The 16,353-nt window shown below is 43.6% G+C and overlaps 1 protein-coding gene across 1 annotated transcript in view; it reads right to left on the reverse strand.

The window, feature by feature from the left end:
- The window catches only part of ABCB5 (ATP binding cassette subfamily B member 5), a 124,935-nt gene that overhangs the window by 1,185 nt on the left and 107,397 nt on the right, over positions 1–16,353 (reverse strand). Inside the window, exons 23-26 of the mRNA XM_075557582.1 lie at positions 10,469–10,625; positions 6,896–7,093; positions 4,455–4,661; positions 581–727 (exon numbers count right to left, since the gene is read on the reverse strand). Coding sequence (XP_075413697.1) covers positions 581–727; positions 4,455–4,661; positions 6,896–7,093; positions 10,469–10,625 — 709 coding nt within the window. The remainder of the gene's footprint in view (positions 1–580; positions 728–4,454; positions 4,662–6,895; positions 7,094–10,468; positions 10,626–16,353) is intronic.

The raw sequence follows: 16,353 nt of genomic DNA on the forward strand, positions 1-16,353 counted from the left end.
GTTGATTCGACTCTTAGCAACCTTGTAGGAGAGGGTAGAGCCGCATCTGTGGGTTTCCAAGACGGTAACTCTCCAGGGGTGGAAAGCCTGGTCTTTCCCCTGTGGAGGGACGGGTGGTTTGGGACTGTTGACCTTACAGTTAGCAGCCCAATGTGTAACCACCACGCTCCTTGGTCAAGGAGAACACACCAAAATCAAACATTGTAGCTTTTGCTTCTTTGTTTCCCTCTCAAGTGAGCAGAGGAATGGTCCGTAACTGGTGAACTCACCAGCCTGTGCTGACATGGCAGTGCCGACCAGCTGAGACATGTAGATTACCTTATTAATTAGTGGGGCATCGTTGGAATCAGAATCATGTAGATACCAAGACCGGGTCAAGGAGGACAACCTTTCCAGAAAATGAGGTGCCTTCTGCTCCAACTCTCTACCACCCCCAAAACCAATCTCTTAACAAGGCCGCTGGCCCTATGACCTCAATTCTTTCCAGGCCTCTATTTCTCCAAACCGACCTCGATTGAGACCAGGATCCCGCACTGCCTGATCTAGTAGTAGAGTCTGATATGAAAGAAGAGGAAGTTACCTTCTCACACTCGTTGTCAAGGGCAGAAGTGGCCTCATCCAGCAATAAAATTTTGGGTTTCCGCAGAAGAGCCCTGGCAATTGCGAGTCTTTGTTTCTGGCCGCCAGAAAGCTGTGCTCCTTTCAGTCCAACGTGTGTGTTGTATTTCTAGTCCAGGAACATGTAATCAATAATAAAAAAAAATAACCTTGGTTATTCAAATTAGAATGGCAACTACGTCCGATTTCAAATTTTGCCACTCTTGAAAATGTGTGACTCAACACATGTGGGGGAATCTTTGTTGCAAATCAATATTCAAGCAACATTAAACACGACCATCTGATGGACATGACTAACCCGATCATAAACAGTGACCTTTGCCTTTATGCTTCTGCCAGAAAAAAAAAAATCGAATCCTAAGTATAAAAAAAGCAAAATAATGTCATTGTACAAATCCACTCTGATTCAGTGACATGACTTTCTCTTTTCAGATCAGCGTTAATTCAACAAGGAAAGCACTGGGCTACTTCACAGTGACTCGCAGGTGCCTGTATGGGGTGGCCTCAGCTGCTGGGCTGCTGTTTTCAGGGGCATCTGTCTTCCCTGTAGCGAGTTAGCCCTGCAACTTGAGACCACTTTTCGTCTTTTCAGGCTATAATGGCGATATTTAGCAGTCTGCTGTGTTTCCGCAGTTCCTGTACTAACTAATGCCTGCTTCTCCTTTGTTTACCTGTACACTTCCTCAGATGTATCCCAAAGCCACTGTGCCCCCCTAAGTTATTGGCCAGTGCCAGTGCCATGGGTTCAAGCTGACCCCTACCTGTTTTCTAGAATGTCCCATTGATCCGGCCTTCCTCCAAGGCTTCACACTGCTTCCTAGAAAGCCCTGTCAGCTGTCTTCCAGGTACATGCTATAGGTACCCAGTCAAGAATGGGTGGATACATTCACTCCACTGAGAAAGCAAGTCCAAGTGTACCACCTTCTAAAGGTGGATCTGGTGGGACTATATCGCACAGATGGCAAAGCACATGACAATAATGCTGGTCATTTTAGTAAACCAGAGAAGCTTGGGTTAAATGTTTTTCCCTCCATTCTGGAAGCTGCTGGTGAATAAGTGGTGCTAGAACATATGACACAACTTCATGGGACACATCTTCACCATCACAAAGTTTGTGTTTTAATTTAAAATGCACAATTGCTTGCTTTATGATTGTCTAATTGACTGAATGAGTGGGTGGGGACTTACTTTCGCCTGGTAAAAATGTGACTTCTCTGTGAATAAGAAGAAGACAGACTTCAGTTATTTCCTCTGTAATTTATCTGAGGATTAGGAATAGACTGGGTCCTTTTCTCCTTAAATATCTTTCATTAAATTCAGAATTATAAGGCAAGATAATCATATAGAGTCTTTCATTTTCACACTACCGAGCACTCATCCAAGTTAGAGATTTCAATCTCACACCAACATTGGGCCCTTTCTGCTGTTCTAATTCCAGTTGTACATGGGATTTTTTCTCCCAGCCCAGTTGAAGAAGATCCAACATTTGCTTGTATCTCTTGATTTTTTCTAGATTTCAGAAAGATAGAAGTTCCAAGAATGAATTGCATGAAAATCGATTCCAGGTATCTTCTTAGCTATCCGGGAGATACAATTCAAAACAAGCATCAACTACCACCTCCCGGTGGCATTGACAGCCAAGTGAGAAGCCCAAAGTCCAGAGAGGCAGAAGAGAAGCTGGAAGGCCCATACATTGCTGATGGGACTTTAAATATATGCCGCCACTGTGGAAAATGATATGGCGCTACTTCGAAGACCTGGGAATAGAACATCCATCCGACTGTACAATCCCTCTGCTGGATGTACACCCTAAAGAATAAGAGTCATAATGAAAACAGACATATGCACACTCATGTTCATCCCAACCCTGTGCACAGTAATCAGAATGTGGAAACAACCTAAATGCCCATTAGTAGGAGAACAGCTAAAGAAACTACGGTCACTCCACACAATCGACCACTACGCATCACTGAAGAACAAGGAAGAAACCACACAGCACCTCACAGCGTGGGTGGACCACCAAGGACAATATTAAATGAGACCCATGTTACAAGGGGAAAGAAACCTACAATAAAGACGTTTGTACCCAAGAGAACAGACTTTGGAGTATCCCAATGAGAGGAGGGCCAGGGAGGGAAGAGACAGCAGTAGACTAGATGGTGAGGGTGGAGGGTATTGACTTGGGTCAAGTAGAAGATAGGAATCCGCAGGAGGGAGACGAGAAATCCAGGAGTGGGTGAGGGATCAACTACTTGGGGCTTAGATGACTAGTTTAAACTGTTGATAACCCAGTGGGTGCTATGAAATGGAAATCCTCACCTAATTTACATTTTTTGTAAATAAATAAAGTGAATTTATATTTACATTTTAATTTACATTTTTTGTAAATAAATAAAGTGAATTTATACAGTATGTCAATAAGCCCCAAACCCAAACCTGCTGCCATTGAGTTGGATTCCACCTCATGCTGGTCCTATAGGACAGAAAAGAACTGCCCAGTTCATTGCCATGGCTGTAATCATTAGAGATGCGACTGCCAGATCTCTCCATCAGAGCTGACCACTGACCTTGCTTCTGAACCACGAGCCTGACACTTAGCAGCCAAGCCCTTTTAACCACCGCACCCCCAGTGCTCCTTAGTTAATAGACTCAAACCAAATTTCATACTCTTTTATTTAAATTGAAAACTGCTCTCTATTTTCTGTCACACCCTGAGTAACCTGAAATCATCTCTCTCATGGGACATCCAGTTAGGTCCTGACGAGAATACCAGAATGCTCTAAGCCCGAATTGACTGCATTCTGGAGGACCCCAGCTGGCCCACGGGAGGTATTTCATGATGGCTCGTGGGTAGAAGTACAAGTTGTGAAGCCACAAAGTGACTGAGCTGCCCTTATGTGATACTTGTGGGGACTTGGAAGGGGTTCCACCTTGGTGTGTTAGCTCATTGGCTCTTCAAGGTCAAAGTGACACAGCATGTCCTCCAACACATGGGACTAGAAATACCATCTGACGCAGCAGTCTCACCAGTGGGTGTATATCCAAAAGCATCAGAGCAGATATAAGCATACTGTGTTTGCCTCGGCACTATCCACAAGAGCCAGAAGAAAGGAACAACATACGTGAGGAATGGCTAAATGACTGTGGTGCACACGTACAGCGCAAGGCCACGTAACGCTAAGGAGTAAGCATGAAGTGGTCGAACACTGTGACATGGATGGATATGGAAAGTATGCTGAGTAAAGTTAACCGATCACATAAAGATGAGTATTGTATGAGACCACTGTTGTAAGAGAAAATCAAGAAAAAAAGTTTTCAGAACAAATGAAAGGGATTTTGATGGCTATGAGGATGGGGGCTGGAGTGGGGAGGGAAAAAGAGGGAGGCGGAGCTAGAAAATGAAAGACCAAGTTTTAAGCAAGGGAGGCATATGACCTTTTTTTTCCCCTCAAGGATCTTTCTGGTTGCTGTGAGGAGGAAGAACTAAAAAAGAGTGAGCCTGGAGGCAGGAAGACAGCGTAAGAGGCTCTGCGGTGGTCCAGATGAGAATGACCGTGGTGTGGAGAAGAGGGTAGAGGGAGGCAAGTTGAAGAGCCAATAATATACATGTTAATTCAGTGAATGGTAATACAGTCTTGGCCTTGCTATTGGGAAAAACAACAACAATCACACAAAAATGTTAAATGCGGGCAACTAATAAAAATACGCACCCCAAGGACTTTGTTTAAAAACAATCACCAAAAAAACAAACAAGAATAATCACTAAGGGTCAGTTGGTAGCTACTTGGGCAATCTTTTGGCAGCTTTATCCTTGAGCAAATCAGACACATTCTTACCTCAGGGAGAGATTCAATAAAGGAATGGATGCTCGCAGCCTTGGCCACTTCTTTGATCTCAAACAATGGCACCACCCGACTGTTATCACCGTAGGCAATGTTCTCTGCGATGCTGCAGTCGAAGAGCACAGGCTCCTGAGGAACTATTGCTATTTGGGAACGGAGCCACTGTACGTTCAATTCCTTCTCATCCACACCATCCAAGAGCTGTCAAAAGTGGGATGGAGAATGGTACGTTAAGATCCAATGATGGGATCATGTTTCAGTCTCCTGTGAGGATTTCATTTTCAAGCGACATACATCATAATAAGGTTAGGAATCTAAGCTATGTAAGGGTGTCCTGTTACTCAAGAAGGCTCATAAACCCTCTATTGCTTAGGAGCAACTGATGAACGTGTGGACTCTTAAACTTAGCTGCCTTTTCCAGGAATGACCACATATTCTAGAGACCACCAGGCCTGGACTCTAGGGTAAAGTCTGGGGATGTGTTTTAAAGTCAGATGTGAACAGAATAACCCTCGTGTCCACTGCTCAGGGGAGGCCCACTTTATGAGAGTTCAATGAGAAAGTAAGATCCCAGATAAGGCTTTCAAAAGTGTGTGTGTGTGTGTGTGTGTGTGTTGGGGGGGGGGGGTCCAGTATCTTTTCATTCCTTTTTTTGCCCCGTGAACTTTACACTTGCTCTTAGCCAAAAGGCCGAGAAGCGATTACTCCGTGAACTTTAAAAGCCCCTTCGTTGACTGACAGAGCAGTCTCCATGTAGAGAGATGTTAAATGCTCACTGTTGCTGTTGAGTTGGTTCTGATTCACAGCCACCTGACACACAATAGAATGAGACTTTGCCTGATCCTCACAATTGGGATGTTGTGCCCAGATAGTGTGTTCACTCCTCTTGTGGAAGGTCTTTCGCTTGTTTGCTGATTCGTTACCAAACCTGATGTCCCTTAACAGCTCCCTCCTGATAACATACCCAAAGTAGGGGAGACAAAATCCTGTCTACCCCACTACTAATAAGCCTTCTGGTGTACTTCTTCCCACACATTCTTCCAGAAGTCCCTGGTATATTCCATAGTTTTTGCCAACACCATAATTCAAATGCATTCATTTTATATGGTCTTCCTTATTCTGCACATACCCTTCTGCACTCACATGAGCATAGAACAGCAGTGAATTCTTTTGATGAGTACTACCTACAATGTAGGAGCCCTAGTGGTGTAGTGGTTATGCGCTGGGCTGCTAACTGCAAGGTCAGCAGTTCTAAACCATCAGCCGCTCCTTGGGAGAAGGGGCTTTCTAGTTCTGTAAGCAGTGACAGTCTCAGAAACCCACAAGAGCAGTTCTACCCTGTCCTATAAGGTTGTTATGAGTCGGACATAAGTAAGATCTACCATGGGATGAGGACTGTTCAGCTTGGGGGAAATAGTGACACACAAGACAAAGCTCTTGCCCCCTAACGTTGACATTCTTGTGGAGAGAAGCAAGCAATAGACACACTGAACAACTCCATAAAGTCAGGAATCGAAATTGCCAAGCCTAGAGGATATTAATTGATTGTATAGATTGTGGTTTATTCCAACAAGGACTAGAAACCATTGGAGGGCATCTTGTGATCTTTGTAACGAGTTAGATGAGTCTTACCTAGTCCAAGGGAGTAGTTTTGAACTAATGCATTTTGTAAATATTCCCTGAGAATCTGTGATGTGGAAGAGACTGGCATTCGCGGTAACATGACGACTAATGGGACCGCCATTGCCCTAGCGGGACTGACAGTTATCTGGGGGCAGGAGAAGGACAGGAAGGTGTATGTGTGGGCGTGTGTGGGAGTGCTGGCACTTAGGGAGGAGATAATGGAAAATCAGAATAAAGAACAGAGGAAATAAGTGCCAGAGAAGAAGAGCAACACTCGGGTTTCTAATGAGGGAACCGTCAGATCTCGCTATGTCTTCTGAGGTGAGGCGGTACAATGGAATGGCACTGATTCATGTACACTTTAATTGTGGTCACATTTTTCACAAATGTGGAGGGGTGGTATGATGTGGCCAGGAAAAGGCCCGAACGAAAGGAGTGGAATAAATTATTCTCTTTGTCTTAAGCCAGAGGAGAGTAAAGAAAGAGCTATAAAGTGGACATTAGATTTGTCTTTCAACACCTGTATTTGAAATAAGTTCTATGGTTTATAAAATAAAAATCTGTACTGTCATCATGGTAGACAAATCTTTGAGCTTTTGCATTTTAATGTAAAGTTCTTTTTTTTTTTTTTGCTTGGGGGGTGATGGCTCTTTAATGTTATTTGTTTGCTAGTCCTCTTAGTTAAGAACTGCGCTAGAGAATCATCATTTGAAAGCTTTTATATTGTTTAACCCAAGCTACTATGGAGTGAGGGAGCCGAAGCTCATGAATGTTCAAGTACCACTGGCAGCTGGATTTCAAGGCGGTCTTACCACTTGTCCTTTCAAGGGATCGTAGAACCTCAGCAGGAGCTGAAGGGCAGTGCTCTTCCCGCAGCCACTGCTGCCTATCAAGGCCACTGTCGTCCCTTTCTCAACACTGAGGCTGAAGTCTTGAAGGATCACAATGTCCGGACGGCAGGGATAGAAGAAAGAGACGTCTCGAAACTCCAAATTCCCTTCACATGTGTCCTGTGGAAGGAGGTTGGCCGCATTTAATCGGTGACTTTGGGAGTTGTATGACATTGTAGCTATTGCATGAGTGTTTTCTGAAAATGTTGTCCACAACCCTTTTAATTTTCATCTCTGCTTACATCTTTGTAGCACATCCGTTACTGACAGTTTCTTTTTTGAAAACTCACTAAAGTCTGGAATAGAAATGGCATACATGTACAGCCCTGGTGGCTGCTCTGTGGTTGCTAACCCAAAACTAGGCAGTATAAGCCCATCAGCCACGCCAAGGAGGAAAGCTGAGGCTGCTATTCCCAAACAAAATGATAGTCTTGGAAACACTATACAGTGTCACTATGAGTTGGAATTAACTGGGTGGCAATGACTTTGGGGTTTGGTATATGTGTATGCACTCACACACCCGCCCCTCATTTTTGTTATCTTCACGATGGGAGGTTAAGTCTTTAAAAAGCACTGACTTCCCTAGCCAGACACTGTCTGGTCTGTGGATCAGCTGCTTGACTCGCAACTCTAAGTACATTTTTATTATTTAACGTGTACTTTGTAGACCTTTATGAAGTGGCCTAGTGGTTGTACATTGGGCTGCTAACCATGAGGTAGGTGGTTCAAAACCACCAGCTTCTTATCAGGATAAAGACAAGAATTTCTACTCCCGTGAAGAGTTACCATCTCAGAAACCCACAGAAGCAGTTCTCCCCTGTCCCATAGGGTTGCCATGAGTTGGACACAATGTGAGGGCAGTGAGTTTGGTTTGGGATTTTTATAGAACTTTATTCCAAATCCATGGGGGTCTGCAGTAAGTACATATCTTGAATCTGAATCTTCAATCTGCTTTATCTCAATTTTAAATTAATCATTAGTTGACAATGGCCTTGCCTAAAATTTAGCTTCTCTCTCTGTTTCAATCTCTTGTGTGGTTGGTGATTTGTAAACCAATACTTATGTAGATCAGAGGTGTTGATCAGAGGTTTTTCTAGAACTATCATTGAAATATAAGCCATTTCTCCTTTTTACCTTTGTTAAATAGAATTTTAAGTTCTTTTGTATTCCATTCTTGTCCCCATTAGTAGCTTCTGAGTTGTTGTTAGTGGCCTTTGAATTGATGTCTCCCTATGATGGTCCCAGAAGCATCTGGGTAGAACTGCTCTGTAGGGTTTTCCAGACTGTGATCTAGTAGAAGCAAGCTTCAGGCCTGGCTCCAGAGGCTCCTCTAAATGAAACATCAAACTCACTGCCATTGAATCAGTTCTGACTCCTAGCAGCCCCAGAGGACAGGTAGACTGCCCCTGTGAGTTTCTAAGACTGCCTGAGGCTGTAACTCTTTATGGGAGTTGAGAGCCCCCTACTCCCCTAAAAACAAACAAAGCCTCATCTTTCTCCTAAGAAGTGACCAGTGGTTTTAAACTGCTAAACTTGTGGTTTGCAGTCCAACTTATAACCACTACGCCACCAGGGGTCCTGGGCTTTTCAGAAGCATTTACATTTAAAAACAAATATGAAGCTAATTGTATCATCTTTATAAGAAATTTCTATAGGATATGATTATGCACAGTTGCAAAAGGACATTCAGTATAACTAGGAAACTGTCTAGAAAGAAAGAATATTATTATACATCTAAAATATATAAAATTTCTAATAAACAAATTGCTTCTTACATCCTTGATACTCCAAAAGACAAGTATGAAATCTTGTTTGGACTGTGAGGTATATATGAACATTCTCTGGTGAGAAGTTCTAGTTTTTCTTCCAACAGTTTATTTTTCCCCAACAGTTTGTTGGTACCTAATTTACATATCATACAATTGAATAGTTCAGTCATTCAATCATATCAATGGGCATTGTACAGTGACCACTACATCTAAGAGCACCTCCCTTCAACTCCATGGTTTAGGCCCCTTTGAAATGAGTTGTGCAATCATGGTCCTTCCCTGTGGCTCCCTCCCATCTCCCACCTGCGCTATTTACTCCTGAAATCCCTCCCTATCGCCCACCCTTGCTTTCCCCAGAACCCCGTGGGTCAGTTATTATCATTACGCATCCACTCCTCCTGTGCTTCACAGCTGGGAACCCCGACAGAAAACAATAATAATATTAGTAAAAGGCACTAAGGTGGTAAGGCTAAAATCATAATAGTATAAAGAGAAAAATACAAGTAATGTGCAAGAAGGAAAAGGCCCCCAGCAACATCTAACAAGCCAGGGAGGAAATTTCTGTTATGGAGCAAGTAAGACATAGTTGCTCTCAGTGCAAAGTCAGGGCGTGTCTATAAGGGCAGGACAACTGCCCAAGTATGGAGTTCAATCCACCGTAATCAAGATTGCAGTGGTCTCCGCCTGATAGTAAGGCTGTTTGAGATGCTCGCGTTTGGCTAGAGTGGAGCTGCCAGTGGCTCAGTCTGAGCAGATCCTCTGCAGAAGGGTTTGGGGCTCTGACTGTCTTCCACAGCCTTTTACAAAGTGGGTGTTCATGATTTTAGCTCTTTTACTTTCCTCTTCACTATATTCAAATTGTGTAATCGTCATCTTTGGATCACACAAGCTGATATGTTTCTGTGTATCTTTTGAGAATTTCAAGGTGTTTTTACTTCTGTCACTAACAACAGGCAAACTTTGTAATTATTACGTAGCTCTAGTGATAACGTATTGCTTAGAAACTGTCAGGCATATAATTCTGCCATTAAAATCCTAGAGGGAAATAATTTTCAATGAAAATTTTCTTTTAAAACCTATACCTAATGGATATTATTACTTTTAAATTTGAAACGTCTAGGAAATCTTTAAATTGTGTATATATTTAATGCATAAGACTATTAATGAAAGACTTGCTTTGATATTATACAATTTCTCTATTATTTAATTTCAAAGAACCAATCGTAGGGTTTGTGGCTAAATTTGTGCGTATGTCTCAATTTAATACCTATCTTCCTATTGGTTGTTGTGGTTGGTGTAGACATTCCTTCCCATGAACAACGGTGTTGGCATCAGGGGGACTCGCCTTAGCATGTATTATCGGGGAATAAACAAAATCACCCCAATGCAAATCTTGTTCCAAGACTGAACGCTTGCTGTCTCAAAAAATGCGACGCAGAAACCAATCCTTTGTTCAATAACATTGTCAGGACATCAGCAAATAAATAAACTAACAGCAATTACAAAATATAGGTATCTAGACATTTTTCCACAGGTGAACACTTGATTTAAAAAAGACTCCCTGTTTCCACTTTCAGCCACGACCATTATTTTATATGATTCATTCTTCGTGTTACCATAGCACCAGCTTTCGAAAAGTCCTCAAATAACGCCCCTTTTATGCCTCTGTTTAGAAAGCATGCATAGGTAGTATACAGAAAGAAGTTCAAGTCATAGTTGTGCTTACTGGTTGCTTCCCCGTTAGACTGTGGCTGTCTATGGTGGGCTTCTTCTCCAACAAAGCAAACAGATGTGCCGCCCCTGATTTGGCTTTGGAATATTGCGGTGTCCAGACAAGTGTCTCTCCAATGGCCAGTGCTCCATAGGCAACAGCAATGAAAACTCTAGCAAAAGACAAGGCGATTTAACCTTGGGTAGCGGACTTTACAACCGTGGACCCCAAAATAAATGAATGAATTAAAGTAAAATTAGCAAAGGAGTATAATCTTTTGGGTCAGATAATACTTTTCATTCTGAAAGCCCTACAATGGTATCTTATAAAATTCCCAGCCTCATAGTAATCACCCCTTGCTCCGTATACCAATATAACCTGTGGGGTTTGGGAAATCTTAAGCACTCTTTGTTCAATTAGAGAGGGAGAGAACAAAGGCCCCAACTTGTGAATATAAAAGTTTTCCAGCCACTTTGATGTAAGGTTTGCTTACTACCATATCAGACAGATAATTCAACTGACAATAGGAAGACAGTGTCTAGTAGTGAGATCTGAGTTTACACAGCAGATATGACATAGGTATGTTTTTGCATATAATGCAGTCAGAACAGATCATTGAAGTTAGTTGATTGGTTATCTGCCTGATGTGCTACATGCTTTAAAGGGAGCAAAGTGGGGGCGTTGTGTTCTCTGAATGGCTCTTAAACAAAATCTGGCTAAAAGAGATCTAAGACTGGAGAGAGAGCTTTGATCTTCCAGTTTGCTCTAGATCGGGATCCTCATTTCCATGCATGTTCATTATAAAACAGTAAGCATGCAGATTGTTTGCCAGCGCACAGAAACGTGGTCTCTCACCTGGCCATGATAAAGAACTGTCCTTCCATTTTCTTTTTCATTTGAGGCATGAAAACCCTTTACTGGGAGCAAAAAGCATTGCATCTGGGTAACAGAGTTGAAAGTATAATTCACTAAGTTTCACTGACAGTATTTAAACACCAGGCAGTAAAAGGACATCACAGAGCCCAGTTGCTTGTTTGCTGTGCTCGATCACAGCAAGGTAAATACATCCGGGCTCCTTGTGAATTTCCAACAATGCAACCTACCCAGGGCTGGCTGCTGATGCAATCTCTCCAGTGACCTGAACCGCGCTCCTGACTTTTATTGGCTTTCCAAAGTTCAAACACAATATAAACTATAAAAACGATCAGTTTACTGAAATGTCTGACTGGAATATTATTATAGCAACCCGTCCTGTGATGTCAAGGTTTTGTTAGTACTGACATTTACAGAAATGAACTACAGCTCCTTTGCCATTCAAAAATAATACCCAGCCACTAGTCTCAAAAGGGGGTGCTGAGTTTAGGCTGGTGCTGATGTTTTTAAAGCCAGGAAAGATCAGGCGGAACTGGGCTGCTCCAAGCAAAAGCCAGTGGATGAGACAAGAAGATAATTAGATTATGTGTTGGGATGCCTGGATTCTATTCCCACTAGACTGGAACAGAGGCGGTGCAGAATTCAAAAGGTGCAGAGTTTCCCTTTATGATTTGAGATGTGCCAAAACATTTACCTGCCCTGAGATTTCCACCTGTAAAGTCATTTTAAGGATTAAGCATACATGTCCAGGGGCCACTCCGGTCTGGCTAAGTCTCTCTTAGGATGGAATTATGACCAAGGGAAACAGAAGAGGTTTCCATATGGAGCTTGTGTCTGTGAGAGGTAAAACGTACAAAGAATGGGCAGTAGGACAGGAAGTAAGGAAATATTGGCTAGAGTCCTGATGCTGTCCTTGCTGTGTGTGCTGACGGAAGAGTGATGAGGTTCATGTTGAGGACCTGGAGGGAAATACAGGCTTTGTGGTGGTGGCCTATCTGGGGGTGGATCCAAACCACCAGTCTCCTGCATGCTGTCCCCAGGGTGGGCTCTGTAGAAAGGCCAGGCTCACCCAGACGGTGGCTTTGCTACAGCATCTGTCCTACCGTGCGGGGGCCCAGTTAGCTTTTGAGTTAAAATTCAGGCCCCTTGCCTTCAACAAGTATGTACTGAACAGCAATCTGTGCTGTAAGTCTGTGATGAAGTTAAACCAGACCCTCAAATAGGGTTCACGTTTACCCCAGGGAAATGTTCAGGCCAGTCTCCCGTGCCACTGTTGGGCGTGGGGCAACTCACATCTTGGGATATATATCTATATAAAGAGGAATAATTTACTACAAAGGCAAGTGTTTTGAAGCCACTAGCAACATATTTATCAAAGCATTAATCTATAAAACTTGCTTACACGCCCCCCTCGCTTCTATATATAACATTACAAAACAAAACAAAAAACCCAGACCACTTCTTAGTTCAGAAACTGTTCCCATGCTGAATAAGTTCTTTTTTCCTGAAATGTTTTTATTGTGAATTAGGTGGGGCTTTACATTCCAGATCATCATTTTTGTGTTCAACAACTTTAACAATTTATTCATGCTTCCTGGTAGCTCGGCCTCCTTTCCCCGCCGCCCCCAGCTCCTTCTTGTAGGATGGATGTTTCCTTTCACCAAGTTAATGCCCATCTTCCCTCTACCCTCTTACTTCTCCTTCCCTCCCTTCCCATTCTGAACAAACTCTTGAAAGACACACTTGTAAACTAGGAATGGAGTATACCTCAACTTCCATAGCTCTCTAAGTTTAACTTGGCCATGGAAGGAGATGTCTTATAAACGTCTCTAGTCTATCCTTATTTGGTATTGGCTTTGTGGTCAAAGTCTTCATGCCAGCCGCACCACCGAGCCGGCACAGGTCTAGAAAGGAGTATCCCAGCTTCTTCAGCTGCTTCTCCTCTCCTTCCCTAGTTCCACGTTCTCCGTGAGCTAATGGGACCACTGCATTGCCTCCTCATCACATAGATCGCTCCAGTCTGTTTGTAGATCAGGGAAATCCCAGCTTTCCATATTACTGCTGGGATACAGAATGGGAATTTTAAAAATCACCTTTTGTCTAGGAACACCAACTGAAAGTAGAAAAATGAACAATCTTAGTTTTAACTGTAATTGAACGGAACAAGGATATCGTGCATCTTTACTGGTTCCTATTGAATAACCTGTGGAACTCTGGTGGGGTCACGGGTTACTGACTGCGCAGCTCACTGCAAGGTCAGCAGTTCCAAACCACCAACCATTCCGAGGAAGGAAGATAGAGCTTTGTAGTCCCATAGAGAGTTACCGCCTCAGAAACCCATAGGGGGCAGTCCTCCCACGTCCTGTAGGGTCACTCTGAGTGGGAATGAACTTGATGGCACTGAATTTGGTTTGGGCCCAATGCCTGCTTCCCTGTCCACTCTGGGAACTTTTCCCAAGAGGAAGTATTGTAGAGTTTCAGAGCTAGTGTTCTGAAGCCAAACTGCTGCAATGACATCCCAAAGCTCACCTCACTGCCATCGAGTCAATGCTGAATTATCAGGACCCTATAGAGCAGTGTAGGACTGCCCCTTTTGAGTTTCCAAGGCTATAACATTTATGGAAGTAGAAGGTCTGTCTTGCTCCCATGGACCAGTGTGGTGATTTTTAACCATTGACCTGGCAGATCACAGCCCAATGTGTAACTACTGTGCCGACAGGGCTCCTGGATGCCATCAAAGAAGAATTTCCTAGCTGGGTGACCTTGGGCTTGTGAGTTAACTTCTCTGTGCTTTGCTTACTGGTAAGCACATTTTACAGGGTCATTGTGAGAACCAAATGAGTGAACAATGTAAAGTGCTTAGTACAGTACTTCATACATAAGTGCTCAGCAAATGTCAGTTATTAATATTCTTCTCATGCAATGAAGATTAACGAGGTATTTCCTATAAAACAGAAATTTCCTAAAAACAGAAAACCTCACACTTCCATAGTGATGAGCAAATTTGATGTAGATCCAATCACAACCTCCCCAGCCCTGATTCAGTTAAGTGTCTTTTCCTTGACCAGAGGGTCCAGCATCTTTTCTCACAGAAGTGGTCCTTAAAACGACCCCCAGTGCTCTTCCTCTTTTTCTACACCACCCACTAACAACTTAAGGACTCTCTTATTCCCAGCCTAAATTCTCTCCGCAGAGGCCACCACAGTTAAATTTTGCCGGTACTTTGAGTGTATCAGGAGACAGACTTTTAGCCTCAGAAACCCACAGGGGCAGGTCTACCCCATCCTATAGGGTCGCTATGAGTTGGAATCGACTTGATGATGCTGAGATTTGGGGGGGGGGGTTGGTTGTTGTTTGGGGGTGGGGGTGGGTTTGAATCGTCTGGCATGTTTTCCTATCTGAGATACCATTTAAGTATCGCCCAGGAGATAAGTTGTTGTCAGCTGCTGCCCCCCTGGTGACATTGAGGACAATAGCTTGGACTGTGAGTTTTTCCTGGCTACATTTTTGGGGAAGTAGGCCTTTTCTGCGGAAGCTCTTCTGGCTGGAATCACACTTCCCACCTTTCAGTGAGCAGCTGAGCTTGCTCACTATTTCTGTGATCAGGGCCTCCTGGAGTGGAGCCAGGTGGTACCTGTTAACACTTCTTAACCCGAGGTGCCCTGGGTTCAGAGAAATGCAGCGATCGCCCTAGGGTCACCGCATATGAAGCTGTAGGGTGGGAACATAAGCTTCCTTGCTCACTCTGTTTCCCCTGCACGGTGTTCCTTTCAGCCACTAGTGGAATTCTAGAATCTAGTGGAAGCTGGGCCTGGACTCACTGTCCCCACGTGTCAAGGCTTGTTAACACTTACTTTCCCATTTCGGAATCTTCAGAGGACCCTAGACAGCAGCCAGTTCTTTCTGGATTTCTCCCTTTCACAACCCTCCGGTGGCTGATCCCTCTATCTCTCCTTGTCTTCCTCCTCCCAGAGTCTCCGGGGGAGGAGCCGGCAGGAGGTGGGGGCTACCAGGCAGTGAATGCTAAAAGAAACATTTCCCCGTCTCCCTGTTTTTGACTCAGGAAGGCTGCTTTCTTAATTATAACGCTGACACCATGGGTCCACGGCTACCCACCGACTACAGCAAATGCGGTGGTGGAAGTCTACCTGGGTTCTTTCTATCCTTTTTTATTTCAAAACATCAGCCAACTATGGATACTCCTTGAAAATCTGCCTATGTTATTCCTTTGGCTAATAATCCATATTTATGATTGGAGTACCTATATGGTTTCTTGTCAATAATTATATTTAGATTTCAGAATGACCCAAGGAACGCTGGTGGCACTGTGGCTTAGGCATAAGGCTGCCAACTGCAAGGTTAGCAGTTCAAGCCCAGCAGCTGATCTTCTGGAGAAAGATGAGGCTGGATGCTCCTGTGAGGATTTTCAGTTTGACAGTCTCAGAAATCCTGTGTAGGGCCATTCTGACTTGGAATTGACTTGATGGCAGTGGGTTTTAATGGGGGTACGCTACAAACAACCACAAAAAAACAAAACAAACAAAAACCAAACTCACTGCCAGCGAGTTAATTCTGACACCCAGTGACCCTGTAGGGCAGGGCAGAACCTTTAATCTGCGCTTCTGAGACTGTAACCCTTTATGGGAGTAGAAAGCCTCATCTTTCTATCAAGGAGTGGCTGGTGGTTTCTAACTGTTGACCTTATGGTCAGCAGCCCAGTGCATAACCAAGACCCCACCAGGGCTCTTATATAAACAACTAAGTTGCTGAATTTTCTCCTTAGGCCGTTTTCTAATCTGTGGATTTTTTTTATTATGACTATATGGAAAGTGTCCTTGTCTTATATCCTTCCTAGTTGATTCCAACTCAAGGCACCTCCCTGAGAGTCAGAGCAGAGCTGTGTTCAATGACCTTTCTTTCAAGGCATCCCTGGGCGGCCTTGGGTCTCCAGTCTTTCAGTCACCCAACCAGGGTCTCCAGTAGAATATGCATTGCGAAAAAGGAAGAGACTCGCAGAGCTAGAGCCA

Source organism: Tenrec ecaudatus, chromosome 9 (genome assembly GCF_050624435.1).
Source record: "Tenrec ecaudatus isolate mTenEca1 chromosome 9, mTenEca1.hap1, whole genome shotgun sequence".
Classification (NCBI taxonomy): Eukaryota; Metazoa; Chordata; class Mammalia; order Afrosoricida; family Tenrecidae; genus Tenrec; species Tenrec ecaudatus.